This window comes from Mytilus edulis, chromosome 8 (assembly GCF_963676685.1).
Source record: "Mytilus edulis chromosome 8, xbMytEdul2.2, whole genome shotgun sequence".
Lineage (NCBI taxonomy): Eukaryota > Metazoa > Mollusca > Bivalvia > Mytilida > Mytilidae > Mytilus > Mytilus edulis.
The window spans coordinates 45,201,226-45,220,193 of record NC_092351.1 but is presented as its reverse complement, the minus strand read 5'-3'; the positions used below and the strand labels follow the sequence as shown (position 1 = coordinate 45,220,193).

Sequence of the window (18,968 nt, the reverse complement as noted above, 5' to 3'; positions counted from 1 at the left end):
TTCCTACAAAAACATATAAATATCAATTTCTTTTTATATCATAAATAATATTCGTCCAAATATGAGCAATAATTCTATACAACGAGTATAAAACGTTTGGTCGGTCGTAACCTATAACAAAAGTCGCATTAGCCACTTGTTCGTTAACATCCATTTATGCCTGTGAATCAATATACTAGATATACTAATAGTAGATAACATCAATTATAATAGAAAAACAAAGAAACAACAGGAACATCACGAAAAATCCAAAACCGAGGGAAACACATCAATTATAATATGAAAACAAAGAAACAACAGGAACATCGACGTGCTACAAAAGAAAAACGCCAACGCACATAGATACGACCTATTTGGTAACAACTGCCATATTCCGGACTTGTACAGTATACGTATCAGTGAGAAATCGAGGAATGATACAGTATTTATATCGAACACGATGTTGTTGACGTTATTGCTGAGAGCGTTGTAAGATCGCGATTTCAACGTGGTATCATCGTAGTATGGTCGTGGAAAGTTCGTGCTATAATCGCAGTAGAAGCGAGGTAAGATCGTATTGCAATCGAATAAATCGTGGGATGATCGTAGTGAGGACGTGATTAGCGTAGAAAGATCGTGATAGCCGTAGTGAGGTCGCAGACTAAGCGTGCTGACAACGTGGTATAATTGTAGCGGGATCGTTGTAGAAGCACTACGATCTATGAAAAATATGAAAATTTTGACGATCGTAATGCGAACGTGCAGATCGCAGTAAGGTCATATTACGGTCGTGGTGAGGTTTTGATGATCGTGATGAGCGTGGCCAACTTTGGACATGTTCAAAACAATCACGGGGCGGTCGTGGCGAAATCAGGTCGTAGTTGAAGCGTAGTGAGAGCGCAGTAAGATCGTGGTAAGATCGCAAAGGTCGTTGTACCATCGTAGCGAGAGCGTAGCGGATGCGTGATTCTATTCGGAGAGACTGCACTACGATCTCACAGCGACGTTATTACGACCTCACTACGACCATCACGTTCTCACAGCGACCAAACTACGCTTCCACTACGACTTTACCACGTTTACATCACGCTGTTCAAGACCATAGTACGATTCTAGCACGCCTTTGCCGTCCTCATCGCGCTCTTCCTGCGACCTGACTACGTTCATACTACAACTTTCATTCTTATTGTCATTTTCACGTAAAATATATTAAATCTCTCCAGGTTTTGTTTGTCTGTATGTAATAAGGACTTTTGTCCATTTTCTCTAACTGCTCAACCATGCCACATTAAGTATGTTTGTGCCTATCCCAAGTTAGGAGCCAGTGTTTGTCGTTTGTTAATGTGCTATTAATTCATTTTTTGAACATAAACAAATCCGTTTGATCGTTTGAATTGTTTTACATTGTAATTTCGAGGTCTATGCCGAATGGGATTTTCTCATTGTTGAAGGCCGTACGGTGACCTATAGTTGTTAATTTCGGTACCATGCTTGTCTCTTGTGGAGAATTGTTTTACTGACAATCATACCACATCTTCCAATTTTTTTTTATATTTACACATCTATGTCATCTCTACAATCGTTCGCTAAAATATCGTCATTTGAGCTTGATGGACCAGGAATAGGTTGTAATTCAGGTTGTATTGGTCGTTCCGATATCTTTGCTGGGTCAGGGTTCGTAACTATCAGAGCTCTATCTGCCTCTGAATCAACCCCTACCACCACGTCCACGTGTTCTTGTAGATTTTGGTGGCATGACTGTATTGTTTCCGAGAAATCTACGTATTAATCAGAAATAGAAGGATTGGAACTGTATTGATATGGAACACGATTTTGATATTATTGCTGGGAACGTAACTTAAGATCGATATGAACGTAGTATAATCGTGATAAGAACGTCCTATAATCGCAGAAGATATATGGTACGATCGTGTTGCAATCGGATAACTCGTGGTATGGTCGTAGTGAGAACGTGATGAGCGTAGACATATCTTGATAAGCGTAGGGAGGTCGGTGAATACGCGTGGTGAGAACGTGGTATAATCGTAGCGGGATCCTTGTAGAAGCGTAATGAGGACGTAGTATCATCGTCAAAGCAACAAAACTTTACATTTTCATACCGCTCATACCGCGACCTCACTACGATCTGAATTTATTTTAGATCAGGGTGAGCGTGGTGCGATCGTGGTCTAGTGGTACTTGGGCGTTATGAGGACGTAGTATCAACGTGAAAGAAGCGCGCTCACCACGATCTGAATTTATTTTTAGATCACAGTGAGCGTGTGCGATCGTGGTTTATTAACAAGGCATTTCTTCATTTAATAGTTCCAATTGTTGAAATTTTAATAATCTGTTCGAAATTTTAGCAGATGCTTTCACGAGTTGGTTGACCGTTATATACAGCTGTATCACAGGTGAGTATGAACATGTTCCAACTGTCTTTATTACAATCCTGTTCTCTTTTCAACAATTGTGACACCAACAAATGAAAGAAAATTTTGACATGAAATATGTTTTCTATCTAACTTTATACAGATATTCGGGACTGGCAGAAAAAAAATTAAAAAACGAAAGCTCAGGATTAAAAAGTAAAACAAAAACCTTTTAAATCTGCTTCTGATTGATAATAAATATTTTTTCTTTGAATTGTTGAGAACGTGATGAGCGTAGACATATCTTGATAAGCGTAGGTAGGTCTGTGAATACGCGTGGTGAGAACGTGGTATAATCGTAGCGGGATCGTTGTAGAAGCGTAATGAGGACATAGTATCATCGTAAAAGCAACAAAACTTTACATTTTCATACCGCTCATACCGCGACCTCACTACGATCTGAATTTATTTTAGATCAGGGTGAACGTGATGCGATCGTGGTCTAGTGGTACTTGGGCGTTATGAGGACGTAGTAGCAACGTGAAAGAACCGCGCTCACCACGATCTGAATTTATTTTTAGATCGCAGTGAGGTGTGCGATCGTGGTTTATTAACAAGGCATTTCTTCATTCAATAGTTCCAATTGTTGAAATTTTAATTATCTGTTCGAAATTTTAGCAGATGCTTTCACGAGTTGGTTGACCGTTATATACAGCTGTATCACAGGTGAGTATGAACATGTTCCAACTGTCTTTATAACAATCATGTTCTCTTTTCGACAACTGTGACACCAACAAATGAAAGAAAATTTTGAAATGAAATATGTTTTCTATCTAACTATATACAGATATTCGGGACTGGCAGAAAAAAATAAAAAACGAAAGCTCAGGATTAAAAAGTAAAACAAAAACCTTTTAAATCTGCTTCTGATTGATAATAAATAATTTTTCTTTGAATTTTCTACAAAGGAATATTATGACGCGACTTAAGGCAAACTTTCCAGCCAATCACCAACCAAATCCACCAGAACCAAATTGTCGCTTTCTTAGTATTATCATGAACATTTTTTAGCATTACGTGATGCTGTCAAATTTATTCTGTTACGAGTCAACAGGTACATTTAAGTTCAAATGATATTTATCTTTCATATACTATACATGAACTACATAACTGTACATGAATGTATGTATGATTCATATAATCTCATTGACATTAAAAGACCTTGAGAACAGATAAGGATTCCGAACGTTACACAATGAAAGGGTATTTTCAATGTGCTCTGGCACTTTGTGCTTTGACAGTTTGTTTTGCTGGGGAAAAGGATGTAAAACGTCTATTGCTGAATGACCCAGATGTAATCAATGATCGTTTGAACAGGATGGAGAATATGTTATCGATCCTTAACACCACGGTAAAACAGCAATCACTAACCATACAGTTACAACAATCAGAGATCAAACAATTGCAATCTGCTGAAGGTAAAATGTACCAATTACTTTTAAATTAAGGTATTGGTCACTAAACGGATTGAAAAATATTCATATATCAATCAAATGGAATGTAATCAAGGAAAAACACAAAAGGTAAAAAAGTCCATTTGCTAAAATGGCATGTTCATCATTGTTAAATAAGTAAAGGCAACAGTTACCGGTGTTCAAAGGTCATAAATGCCCTTTACAGTAAACGTTACCTTGTAATCAAAATGTACGTGTTACGACATGTCGCAAATGACAATTTAATACAGATAATTTGTCGATATCTTACACAGTTTTTGAAAAACAAAGGAAAAAAAAGGAAAAAATCAAAATTTGGAATATGACCTTGACCTTTAACCTTGACCTAATTTTCGTTTTTGTTTTAACCAAGGACCTCAAATCAAAAGACACTAGGTCTATATCACTTATGGTTTACCAGTTAAAAATGCATACCTCTTATATCAAATGCATAAGGGAAAATAACTCTCATATGGCGTTTCCGGATAGCTTCGGTTCAAAAGCCACCTTAATCCTGAAGACGATACGAGCAAAATGGTAAAATAAATTAATCGTAATCTTTAACGGTTGCGAAATGGACACAAGACAAACAGTGTTTGGGGAGATAACTCTTACAATGTAAAGTCTTCGCCTCAATGGTGTCAGTTTTAAAAATGGCTAAACTGTTCGATAATATATACGAAATATCTCAGCGACATTTAATATGAAGTGTTTGTACTTTTTTATTTAAGTTGCAATTTCATTTTTAGCCTGGCGTTGTCAGTTTATTTTCGATTTATAAGTTTTACTGTCCTTCTGGTATCTTTCGTGCCACTTTTACATGACCTTAAAATCCAACCGAAAATGACTTTGTGTAAACAGACAATAGCTTAATTTTGTACTTTTTTTTATGTAAAAGTATATAGAACCATATATTTTTGGAATATGAAAAGTGAGAAAACTCCCCTTTACATTCAATATACCCTTGCAATCAAAATATACGTGTAACGACATGTCGCAACTAACAATTCAGTAAAAATAATTTGTCCATATCTTATACGGTTTACGAAAATAAATGAAAATAAGCAAAAATCTAAATTCAGAATATGACCTTAACCTTTGACTCTACATAATTTTCATTTTTTTTTACCAAGGACCTCAAATCAAAAGACTCTAGGCCTATATCACTTATGGTTTACCAGTTATAAATACATATCTCTTATATCAAATGCATATGGGAAAATAACTCTCATATGGAGACTCTGGATAGCTTCGTTTCAATATGCCATCCTGAAGACGTTAAGACCAATTTGGTAAAATAAAATTCTCGTAATCCTAAACGTTGCGAAGGAGTAGTGAACACAAGAAAAACAGTGTTTGGGGAGATAACTCTTACAAGGTAAAGTCTTCGGTTCAAAGGTTTCAGTTTTTAAAGCGTCTAAACTGTTCGATATCATATATGAAATATCTTAGCGACTTCTTGTAAAATAACAATACCCCGCAAGAACAAAATTTAGGTGGAAGAAAGCAAAATAATAATCAGAACAAAATCAATAGATCTTTCCACTTGTCCGTGGAAAGACATTATAATTAAAATAATATCAATAGTTCTTTCAATGGAAAAGTGGAAAGACCTAATTAATTACAGGATAAAGAAAATAACTGTTAGTATCTTTAAATATCAACGGAAATGTGTACTCGGGTCAAAACAGGAATAGGAGCTGGCTGAAGCTTGCATTACACCTCTTTCTAAGCTTCGTACAAATACAGCTAATATTTGAAGACACTAGTTTAGTTTATCGAAGGTTATTTTGTGACTGAATAAGTTTTATTCAACATTGAATAGTTCAATTTTGCCTGATATATGTTATTAGAATTAAACCACACATCCTGATTTTCCTTTGTTCGTTTGTCAGTACATCTGACAAAATTTTGATTCTCGGTCAAAACTGGTTAAATTGTTAGAGAATATTTTCAAAAATGAGAGGTTATTAGATAAATAAAGAAACACTACAATGATGCTTATAGTTTACATCGGAAAATGTAACTGCAAATTAAATCTGTAACACATTGCGTTTTATTTGTTTGTAAATATAAAATTTAAATTAATTGAGAATGATAGCGTCCCTCAATATTCCAATGTCTTGATAAACATACAAACAATTGTTGTCTTCTTCTACGATTCGTCAATATGGAACAACAAAAATCATTGAGAGAAAACCAATGAATAACATCTTAATTTTCTCTATTCTTTTGTAGGCACTGGTTCTACCTATGTTATTTGGGGACGAAGAAATTGTCCAAACCACACAGACACAGAACAGGTGTATTCGGGTAACTATTGTATTCTCATCATGATTGTAATACATTTCTTTGAATGATTTCTGCGTACAAAAATTTAATATTGTGATCTGTTATAGTTTACTGTAGTCAGATTTCACCGTGAATTGTCCTTCGTTTACGATACAAAACGTTAGTCAGTTATATTTGGTACCATTTAAACGTTTAATCCCGCTGCAAATGTTTCCACCTGTCCTATGTCAGGAATCTGATGTACAGTAGTTGTCGTTTGTTTGTGTAATTTATACGTGTTTCTCGTTTCTCGCGGTTTTTTTGGAGTATAGATAAGACCGTTAGTTTTCCCGTTTGAATGGTTTTACACTAGTAATTTGGGGGTCTTTTATACCTTGTTGTTCGGTGTGAGCCAAGGCTCTGTGTTGAATGCCGTACACTGACCTATAATGGTTTACTTTTATAAATTGCTATTTGGATGAAGAGTTGTCCCATTGGCACTAATACCACATCTTACTATATCTATTTAAATGATAAAATAAAAGGGTGTTTTAAGTCAATGTAAACGACACAAAAACAATTTAAATGTTATATTCTGGTCTTCCAAAATACAGATGTAGCCATATTTCTATAAATTTGATGCAACAGAAGTTAGAGTAAACAAATAAGATGAGGACAATAGTAATACTGGTGCGTCAACAGACTGATAACAAAAAACGGAAGCGTCGCTGAAAGAAACATGCATCAGCATTTACTAAAACATTTTTTTATATTCCACTGTTCAAGGTCCTAAGTCAGGAGCATGTTGTTCTGTGGTTGTCGTTTGTTAGTGTATTTCGTATGTGTTTCTAGTTTCACGTTTTCAAATCTACAGACATCGTAAATTATAAAAAATACAATGTTAAAGATACCAAATTTAGTTCACGAGATGCGCATTTTAGTAGGGTGCCCAATCAACACATGTATCATAGTAACTGTTGATATACCATGATGCTGCAAAATTGATTCGTCAAGAAACCTGATTAAGGCCTGCTGGTTCTTACTGACTCAAAAAAACTTTTTCTAGGCAAGAACTTGACGACCTTCTCTATATGACCTGAAACACTTTTACAGACGAACAAGAATTTGATTTAAATTTAAAATAACTGCTGTTGTGTCTGCTAGTATAAGATTCATAACTAGAATGGTGATACAATATTTTGTAATTATCTGTACGACGGGTTAGGTTTGAAGCATCATGCAATATACTAAAATATACCTGATCTTTCTGTGCTCCCATAGCCTCGATAAAGCTTTTGTTTGTGTTGATTTTTCGCATATTTATAAGCAATTCAATAGAAGAACCCTTAACTATAACACACTTATTCCATTCCAAAATATTTCCTAATATAAAACAACGATCCTCTATCTATCTCGACTATCCAAAACATACAAATCGACCTTACAACAAGCCAAAAAAAGTAATGAATTTAGTGACAATTGTCCTAGTTAATGACCTGGCCTTGACAATTTAGAATCAGATTTTTGTACTCATACTCTTAAATCAACCAATCAAAATGCTTGATTTCATCTTTCGAGCATGATGTTTGTGCTCCAAGCATTGAGCGAAGTTTTATGACTTCAACTCCTGATAGTGTAAGCTACAAAACGATTAACGGCACGAGAAAAGGCGTGTTTGAATCAAGGCAGAATTATCACTGTGTTTAAAATTTCTATTTTCTTTTCACAAATTGGCATTACACGAATGATATTTGGCACACATATGAACCATGTCTTATTGATGTATACGTATCAGAGTAAAATCCTGTGAAAGTTTCACGCAATAAATTTTCTTTCGTTCAAAATGTGGTAACTTTCAACTAAAAACATAGTCTTACTAAAATTATTTAAATTATATAAATCTTTTCAGCTTTCGTTATATGATCAATTAAATGTTAAAGCTAAACGATTATTATCATTTGAACAAATAACACAGACAGCAATACCTTTATTTTTCGTGTTGAAGATGGCCTGTATGAGGAGGTATCTTTGGGTACAATAAGAAACTACAAATTTAAAAAAAAACACGTGAGCACAGGAGCGTACGACGACATTCATGATTGGAAAATATAATGATTTTCCATTAGTTTGCATAATTTATAAATATAGCCGTGTGTTATCTGTTAACTTAAACTCGTTAACTAGGCGTCTTTTCCGATACTGGACACCCTACTATTTCCCAAATTAATGATTCTATAGAAGTGTTTGAGGCCAAAATATTTCAAAATCCAAAACTTTACGGAAACTTTGAGAATCTAATTTAATCCATAAAAAGGTAACATTATACTCAAATTCAGACATTGAAACATCTTTAAGCGAGGAAGATATGTTACGGAATTAAAATTGAATTCAAAAATTATAACAACAAATTTCATTCAAAATTTAGAGTAATGAAAAATACTTTCAAATAGGAAAAAATAGATATGATTTTTTTTTCAATTTAAATTTATTTTTAACTTTATATATACTCCAAAAAATGAATATGAAAGTCTATTAAAATACCATACGACAGCAGATTGTATAGATCGTTGTACAATTTTTGTATTTATGAACCAGAAGTCGGATACATGTTCTTCTATTTCTTGATTATTGTCTAAAGCGTGACCTTTCTATTTTTGTTAGGTTATGCTGGAGGTGGATATTATACCAATCCAGGTTCCGCAGCAGAGTATGTCTGTCTTCCACCAGATCCAGATTTTGTGAAGACTAGTGGTTCTGATGGCGGACGTATGTATGGCGCAGAATACGAAACGAACTTTTTTGGTAAAGATGATGAAGATGTACCATGTGCTGTCTGCAGAAAGATACGTTCAACTTCAATCCTTATGGTTCCTGGGAAGAACAAATGTTATAACGGATGGAATATAGAATACCATGGATATCTAGGTTCGGGAGATCATGGTCATGCAGCCGCGTCATCATATGTATGCGTGGACAGCCATCCTGAATACCTAAATGCTGGTGTTCAAGATACTAATGGCAAATTATTGTTTTCTGTGTTAGCAAAGTGTGGAGCCTTACAGTGTCCTCCCTATATACACAATTATCCTCTGACATGTGTTGTGTGCTCAAAATAGTACATATACATGTGCATTAAAATGGAAATTCATAAACTATTATTTTGTCTAGTTAAACAAAATCTACTTTATTATGCCTCGGAAATACCCCCATATTTTAAAGACATTTCGTAGTTACATTCTCCTTTCTTTCGTTAACTGTTATATGATTCAAGGCGACTTATTACAGAATTACCATGTGTAAAACGATGGAAGTCACAAGTGAATCAAAATAAAGATTACAGAACGCCATGACTGCATTACGTTGATGATTATCAATATAAACAGTCATGATAACATCATTTATCATATATTTAGTACAAAAAACAGCAATTTTGTATATATATTAAAGGTTCTTTTTTTCCATTCTGCATCACCTACCCCGTATCGCATAGTTAAACCCATATCGCATAACCCGTATCGCATAGCAAAAAAAAATAACAAATAATTAAACAATAAAACGTCAGATATTTCTACATCTTATTGTGTCTTTTTTATATAAAAATCGCTCGTAAAGTAACTCAGTAGTCTAATATTTTTTGGGGGATCATGTTTTTAGTGAAAACTCATTTTTTTCCAAAACCGAGAAATACAGCAAGGTAGGCGATACGAGTTTTGATATGCGATACGGGGTATGCAATACCGGTATCGTTAGTGGATGCATTTAAATACACGGTCTTCAATGTATATTGAGAAAGACAAAAGGTTATAGGAGACTTAACGATGTGGATATTAAGAAAATAAGGAAGTCTAAAAAAAAGTCAGTTGGAAAAATACAGGAAAATTATGTTCTTTTCTAGCTTATATTTTCGGACGATTTAAAAAAAAAAGATATCCCGTGAATCGGATTCTATTAAAATATATGATAAACAGAATAATACATGGCAAAATCCGTATCGCATGATGTATCACCACTCGACCAATATCAGCCCTTGGGACCTTCGGCCCTTGGGACTGATATTGGTTTCTCGTGGTGATACAGCATGTGATACGGATTTTGCCATAAATTATTCTATATATATAATCTCTTGGTAATTACAATAAATGTATTAATGTTGTTTATATTCGAATATCAGACCTCCGAAAAGTATTCTGAAATAATCAAAAGGGTACATAATATGCCTATTTCTAACATCAGGAACAAACTTCAAAAACCAAAAAGGTGTTGATGGTATGCAATATATACAGTCGTGATAACATCATTTATCATATATTTAGTACAAAAAACAGCAATTTACTCGGAATTAAGTTCTTTAGAATATATTTTTTTTTTTTTTCAAAATAGAGTCAAATAGTAAACATTCATTTAATAACCAGGTCACACCTTACCAATGACAAAATTGATGGTATAGGTATTCTGTCTAGTCCTTCGTGTAACTCGGTGAATGTGATGAATATTTTCAACTCGACTCCTCGACGTAGATGCAGTCCTGGTCATCGTCATTATACATCACCTTCGCTGCATGATATATCTATTAATGACTTGCTGCCATTTATACAAAAGCCTTTAGGTATTCATCACATTCGCATGAAACTTTATTCATTACCCCTTTCAAAACTTCATTCTCTGTTCCATTTATGATCGGAATCCACTGTTACAAACCCTCATTCAAACCAATACAAAAGTACAGCTATAATTTCGGATATTGCAAGTCACAGACTTTTCAAGCTAGTCCGCATTGGCAAAGCTGAAAAAGAGAAAAGAACTTTCCTTAATCTTTCCTTTGCCAACAAAGGTATCGATGGCGTCAACTTAGGCAATATCCTATACCGATACCAAACTATTGCAACTGAAATTTTCAATTACAAACACGTTTTGCAGGATCTCGATATTCACGACTTCAAGTCTCAACCTCCTGATTGCACTTGTGCTACTTCCCAATTCACATATAATCCTCCTGGCCACGTTATTACCGGTGACCTCAACATTGTTAATAACACTTCTCTACGAAATGTGTTATCGAAAGGTCCGAAATATCGTGATCCTAAATCCATCAATTGGAAATACAACTTTAAAATTTTGATGGATTCAGTTGAGGATTATGCCAGGCAATAGACTAAGCGCGAGAAGGAAGACGTAGACACTCTTTCCGAATGGATTAAGGCAGTGAGGTCGTTGATACAAATCAGAATTAAGAAACTGAATCGGTCTATCAATGCCCATGCTACATCAATCTTTAAAGACCCAAATGTTGCAAAACACCTATCCTACCTCCGTGACAAATATTTTGTTGTCTCCGCAGATAAAGCCCCAAACAACATCGTTTTTGTGTGTAAAACTCATTACATTAACTGCTTGATAAACGAATTAGGTATTGACAATTCTCTTGGAAACTCAACATATACCCTCACGACACTTACCAAAGAGGAAATCCTGGATAATCATAGGTCTGTTCTGTGTTCCTTTGGAATTTCAACCAAAGATGAAGAACTGGATCTTCCATCACTGTATTGGATACCTCAACTACATAAGTGTCCTTACAAACAACGGTATATTGCTGGGTCTTCCAAGTGCTCCACAAAACCTCTTTCTAAATTATTAACATCCATTTTATCAGCAATCAAAGACCGGTTTCAAAGTTATTGTGAAACTGCCTATTCTAGAGGGGGCGTGAATCAGATGTGGATACTTAAAAATTCCAAAAATCTTTTAGAGTACATACAATCTAACTCTCTTTCATCTTGTAACAGTATTAAAACATTTGACTTTTTATTCTTTATACTAGTATTCCACATTCCAAACTAAGAGACAAATTGAAAGTGTTGGTATTGCTTTGCTTTATAAAAAAGAATGGCCAACGTAGATACAAGTATTTTGTCTTAGGGAGGGATAAATCCTACTTTGTAAAGGACCACTCTGATTCAAACAAAAAATTCTCTGAAACTGATGTTATCAAGATGCTTGATTTCTTGATTGACAACATATTTGTTACGTTCGGAGGACGTGTTTTTCAACAGACTGTCGGCATCACAATGGGAACAAACTGTGCCCCTCTACTCTCCGACTTGTTTCTTTATCATTATGAGGCTGACTTCATGCAGGAACTTCTTAGGAAGAAAGATAAGAAGTTAGCAATATCCTTTAACTCTAATTTCCGCTATATAGATGATGTTCTTTCACTAAATAATTCAACATTTGGTGACTATGTGGAACGCATCTATCCCATCGAGCTAGAGATAAGGGATACTACAGATACAGTTAAGTCGGCCTCATATCTTGACTTACATCTAAAAATTGACAAAGAGGGTCGCAACATTCCAGCAGCACCTGCATACGGGATATATATCTCCCAATTGATACGATATTCCAGTGCTTGCATTTCCTATCATGATTTTCTTGATAGAGGGTTGCTGCTCACAAGGAAGCTATCAAACCAAGAGTTCCAAATGGTGATGTTGAAATCATCCCTTCGTAAATTTTACGGATGCCATCACGAGTTGGTTAACCGTTATGGAATAACCGTTTCACAAATGATATCGGATATGTTCCTTACGTCGTAACTACAATCACCTTCCCTTTCATGAATGTGACCTACCGAATAAGACTATTTACCGAATTTGTTATCACATAAGCAACACGACGGGTACCGCATTTGGAGCAGGATCAGTTTACCCTTCCGGAGCACCTGAGATCACCCCTTGTTTTGTTTTGTTTTTTGTTTGTTTTTTTTTTGGGGGGGGGGGTCGTGTTGTTTATTCTTTAGTTTTCTATGTTGTGTCATGTGTGCTGTTTTTTGTTTGTCTTTTTCATTTTTAACCATGGCGTTGTCCATTTGTTTTAGATTTTTGAGTTTGACTGCCCTTTTGGTATCTTTCATCCCTCTTTTAAGATGCACGTATGATATCGGATATGTTCCTTTTGTACTAACTACAAACCTCTTTTCTTTTCACGAATGTGACTTACCGAATTAAACTGTAAACCGGGTTTGTAATAACATGAGCAACACGACGAGTGCCACATGTGGAGCTGGATCTGCTTATCCTTCCAGAGCACCTGAGATAACGCCCAGTTTTTGTGGTGTTCGTGTTGCTTAGTCCTTAGTTTTCTATGTTGTATCGAGTAAACTATTATTTGTCTGTTTGTCGTTTTCTTTGTTAGCGTTGTCAATTTGTTTTCGACCTATGAGTTTGGCTATTCCTCTGGAATCTTTCGCCTCCCTTTTATGGCGTTTTCTTAACATTCGAAGATCTCTATCATGTATTTGTTGCATAAATTACACCAAAAAAAACACACGAAAAAACCGTTTCATCTCGGCCTCTAGAGAGTGTTTTACAACTTATATTTTAGTGCTTTTAACTAGTTTCTTAATCCGCTATCAAAGAACGGCATCCAGAACAATAAGATGCTTTATAAAACTTCAGCATTATTATAAGAAATTGAGAATCTTCTGTTTTTTCATAAATTTGCTCCATAATATTTACAAAAAAGTAACCAACAATTCAACAAAACATATAAATGGTTTGTACTTTTATTATCAATTTGCTTATGTTACTAAAACAAAAACATACAACAACTTAAACATGACAAAAATCGGAGGTCATACGACTATCATGCTTCAAATTACCATAGGTAAATATCTATTCCTAATTTGTCTTCGAAAACATATTCACACATGAAACAAATTTATGTTTAGTTTGCATTTCTGTAAATATAAACAATGCATTTTTCCATAGGAACTCCCTTTACGGCTTAAACTGTACCACTTTTACTTTGAAGTTTTGAAAAAAAATCATATACTAGAGTGGAAAGTTCATACGCACCTCTACTTTTTACAAAGATCAAAATATAGGGCTGTACACCATATTTTCAACGTGTATATTCCCCGAACTTCTAAGGGTTTAAACTAACACTAGATTTCTTAAATATCCCTACCTCGACTGTAAGGTTACCACAGATTTCAATATAAACAATATTTACATGTATATTTACTGGTAACATTCCCAAGATACGTCTCTATGAGATGCAACCTACAGATCAGAACTGGGAACCAAAAACAAAGTTAATTATCTATGATTATTCAATTTCTTCCAAATAGAGGCGTGGTTTGAGAAACAGCTGTATTTACATTTTTATTTGATTCTAAATCTGACATCTTTTTACATTGACGTTTCAAACGATTATAAAAAGTAACAAACAGTTTTACATATTTGATATTTGTTTTGGTGAATTCACTTGACACGAGACTACAATATCTGATCAACAGTCTCTCTCAAATATTTTGCATAGCTCTAGTGGATCTACCATTCATTATTAATGGGAATTGAAATTGAAAAATAATTGCAGGACAGGATTTTTTAGCTTGAAAAAAGGAAGGATGAGTCACTTTGGGGAAAAAAGGCAGGGCAACAATTTAAGAACAAAAAGTAAGGAATAACTTATACAAAAGGCAGGATCGCATAGAGTGAAAAAAAAATGCTGAATGGACTTCGATTTTTTTATCCTAACCATCAATAAAAATCAAATGGTAGCTCCGTAAGGAAAAGTCTGTACTATTTCAGAAATATAACAGCTGTTTTCCATTTGATTGTTGTACATGTTACAGCTTGAGATTTTTATATTTGATATGGGACTTTCCGTTTTGAATTTTCCTTGGAGCTCTGTACTTTTGATATTTTAATTTGTACTTTAATGAGACATAGATAATGAAAATTCATTATTTGTTCAGTTATAAGACAGCAGTAACTCTTGTGTTTGCTATATACTATACATTGCATCAGTATAGAAAGAAAGCTAAATATGTTATATGTTAACACAATTTATGTAAACAGTTAATACCAATTTGAACTGTGTTATGCAGTATGCTGAGCTACCATTTAGCTAATAAATTATATACTTTGAATGGTGTCTGTTTGTGTGCCAGAATTTGCTTTTATTCGAAAGTCTATTGTGGAGGACACTTTAGTCACATGTGTTATTGCGTGAACCCTAGTATATATTGAAAGATTTCTAAAGTCTTTCGGAACACCAAAAGTCTTTTAGGATTAAATGTGTTCTTTTTAATGGTCAACAGCGTAAAAGGTTATTAATTGATCCAATGAGTATTCATTAGCGTTTTGTATTTACTATAGATAAGTGTTTAACGCCATTGCATGATATCCTACATCAGTAGTTTATTATTGAGAGATACAAGTTTTGTAAAATACAAGCTGTGTTCACATAATGTAAATGAAATTTTAAGTGAACAAACGTTACCGTCAATAGTTAGGGCTTGTATTTGAAATTTTATTATATATCCATTTTAGCAAACTTTTAATAGAGTGCTATCCATTTAAGCATCTATCAAAAGTATATGCCCAGGACAGACGCGTACAGTCGAAAAATGACATCTACAATTTATTACACTTCTAATGTAAATTAAGTTACATAGGTACGGTTACTTTATATTTTCGTTTCAAGGAGAATGTATCAGGAAAACATATACATATTTTAGCGTCAACAAAACATAATAAATATAGCCAAAAACATAATAAAGTACGGTCATTAAAGCGATACGATTGCCTGTCATCATTGTTTTTATATCCTTATCATTCGAACTCTTGTGGATCGCTGTCTCATTGACAATCATACCACATCTCTTAATCCTTTTTAATAATCTTATTAAAAAAGAATGCCAATTTACCTTGGAACTTTAGACGAAATTGAAAAGACAACTTTTGAATGTGATAAATCAGGGACATCTCTGGTTAAATACAAACATTTCGTCATTTCGAGATAGATATGAAACGCTTTGAAGTCCTCGAATTTATATTAATATATACTGACAGACTATAAAAACGCAACACACAGTGTGTTCATCTTTTTCATCCAAGCATGACGTTTATTCATTACATTGCTTTTCATGCTTCCCGTTTTAATCAGTAAAAAGTTATCGATTTTCCTTTTTGTCATGACTGAGAAATGAAAATTTGAATTAAGTCATTAGAAATTCACAGACAAGTTTGAGTGCACGTGCTTTTGAGAACCAATTCGCGCTAATAAATTACTTTTAAGTTGGTGAAACTTGAGAACAGATAGTCATAATTCGTAAATGAAAAACAACGGACCCGGTTAACCTGTAGTTTAACGTTACGTCATTTCAATAAAAAAAAAAAAGACATCATCATTTGCAACACTGTATAACGGCTACAACGTCAGTTGTTTGTTTACCAAATTGTTGGATGTCATAGCAATGATTCTCTTATGCTGAAATGCCACATAAACAACTTTGGTATTGCTTATAAAGATTTCATTGTATGCAACATTACTGCAAACCAGACTAAAATTAGTGGAAATAATTAAAATAAGAAATCAGGAATATGACAGTTGTTATACATTCGTTTGATGAGTCTGATCATTTGTTTTCACCACTCGATTAGGGACTTGTCGTTTTGAATTTTCATCGAAGTTCAGTATTTTTGTGATGTTGCTTTTGACTAAAATATTCCCATAAGTATTGGTTAACCTTTCTGTCAATAATTAAGCGATTTTTAACAGCTCTCTCTGTCTTCGACGATTGACATAACCATAATGAAGAGTTAAAAACCAAGATGTGTGTGCCCAGCACACGATTTAAACGTTAAGCATAACGTAATAAATTCAAATTTTGAATTTCAAACTTACTTTAGAAGATAAAGAAATGATTTAACTTTATATTCATTATAAATATTTAGTATTTCATGAGTAATGTTTATTTTAAATGTAACTAGAACACACCCGCGAAATCGCGGAAATATACAGCTTGTGAACTGTTGCAGGAGGATTTTTTGTAAAAGATATTATGTATGGAGAATTTCATAAAAGGTATCAAAAGCCCTGTCCTTTTTTCCAAAGTCCAATATTTGTTTCCTTTCTGTTAAATTCAATTATTTTCGTGTTTCTTGCCTCGGACCACAATTATTCTTCTCCTTTGCTACAATGCTTAAAAAATTAATTTGCACCGTTTCAAACATGAAATAAATGTAAGTGCTTATATATAGACCATTATTAGTCTAATAAAATATGCTTCTAGGACAATCCATCAGTGCTTTTTCTTTTGAGAGCCTTATAAACATGCCAATGGTAGGATGTGAATCATGTATAAAAGACTAAGACCGACTAAGGCTAATTTGAGGGGTGGTCGGCGGGGTCCTGATCTCGAAATCCCGGGTTTAAACCATGAAATCCCGAAATGCAGAACGTAAAGAAATTCATATCCCGAAATCGAAAATTTTGAGAGCCTTATTAACATGCCAATGGTAGGATGTGAATCATGTATAAAAGACTAAGACCGACTAAGGCTAATTTGAGGGGTGGTCGGCGGGGTCCTGATCCCGAAATCCCGGGCTTAAAACCATGAAATTCAGAGATGCAGAACGTAAAGAAATTCATATCCCGAAATTGAAAAATATATTCCCTGATCCCGTAAGGATCAATCCCCAAATCCCGAGCTTACTAACACCCGATCCCGACGCCCAGAAAAAGGTCATGCCTTCCTCTAATCTCTAACATACTTTTATTTTTGCCAAATCACTATTTTCCCTTTCAACAATTAATTTGTATGCCCCATTTATGGGCATTATGTTTTCTAGTCTGTGCATCCGTGCGATCGTTCGTTTGGTCGTCCGTCTGTCACGCTTCGGGTTAAAGTTTTTGCTCGAGGTAGTTTTAGATGAAGTTGAGCATGTGTTACTTATTTTAATATATATGCAAGTGGTATAACCCCTTAAAAAGTAAACATTTCAACGAAATCAGTAGACAGAATTAGGGACTTTCTATACTAACATAGAAAGTCCCTGACAGAAAACAGAGACTCTATATATTAAAGTAGTATATTCGTAGTTTACATGTATATATGTTACAGTAAATAGGTGAAATTAGGAATTACACGTAATTACTAAACATTTCAGTTAATACCTGTAATTACTAGACAATTTAGTAATTACCTGTATTTACTAGTTGTTTCAGTGATTACTGGTAATTACTGATTTTTTTGGACATTTTTACAGCTATTTACTAACTTGATTTTTTGTTTTAAAATTAAAAACATAACTCAAGATTCAAAATAAGAAAGTAAAGGGGTAGGGATTTTAAGGGAGCTTACTTGAGGATGTAGGAATATAAGGCACATCAAAAGTGCATACTCTTTACTGTTTGTGAATTGAAACTGGAAAATGGTTGTTTTATATGTCTTGAAATTCCGTAAATGTATGCATGCAAGACAATGATATCAATCCAAAATTGATTTTCATAATTTTGTTAAACTAAAATCTCAATCATGCGCTGTGGTTTAAAACTTTAAAATAACTTTCTCCAAATATCTTGGATTTCTATCAAACTTGGACAGAAGCTAAATGTTATGATCATAAGATAATATCCGAAAGTAAAGCTTGTAAAAACAATCCTTTTTTTTCCTATATCAATTATAATCAGGATAAATGGACTAGTTTTTTCCCAGTAAACATTGCATACACTCTGAAGTTTAAGTTTTTAAAACATTAGATTTTATAAACCATCCTGGATTTTTACCCAATTTTGACAGAAGTTTCTTATAGTACTAGTTAAAGATAGTATCTAGAGGAAAATGTTAACATTTTTTCCTCATTTTTGTTGAGCCTGCGATTAATAGCAAAAGTATTCGAGACTGTTTGTTCTGCAAAACCCTTACAATTTTAATAGCTTAATACATCGATAACCCATCTTCAGCTAGGGGTTGAATTGAAGGTCACATGAATACGTATTCAATGAGGTCCAAATATTCACTCGCAAGTGCACAACTCATCAACCTTGTTTCTCAGCTAAT

The 18,968-nt window shown here is 34.1% G+C and overlaps 1 protein-coding gene across 1 annotated transcript; it reads left to right on the top strand.

The window, feature by feature from the left end:
• Window positions 1–3,593: 3,593 nt before the first annotated feature.
• LOC139487019 (uncharacterized) lies at window positions 3,594–9,462 on the top strand. Its single transcript, XM_071272039.1, has 3 exons — window positions 3,594–3,829; window positions 6,083–6,157; window positions 8,777–9,462. Exons 1-3 carry the CDS (start codon window positions 3,607–3,609, stop codon window positions 9,229–9,231), a joined length of 753 nt encoding a protein of 250 aa, XP_071128140.1. The 5' UTR covers window positions 3,594–3,606; the 3' UTR covers window positions 9,232–9,462.
• Window positions 9,463–18,968: the final 9,506 nt, after the last annotated feature.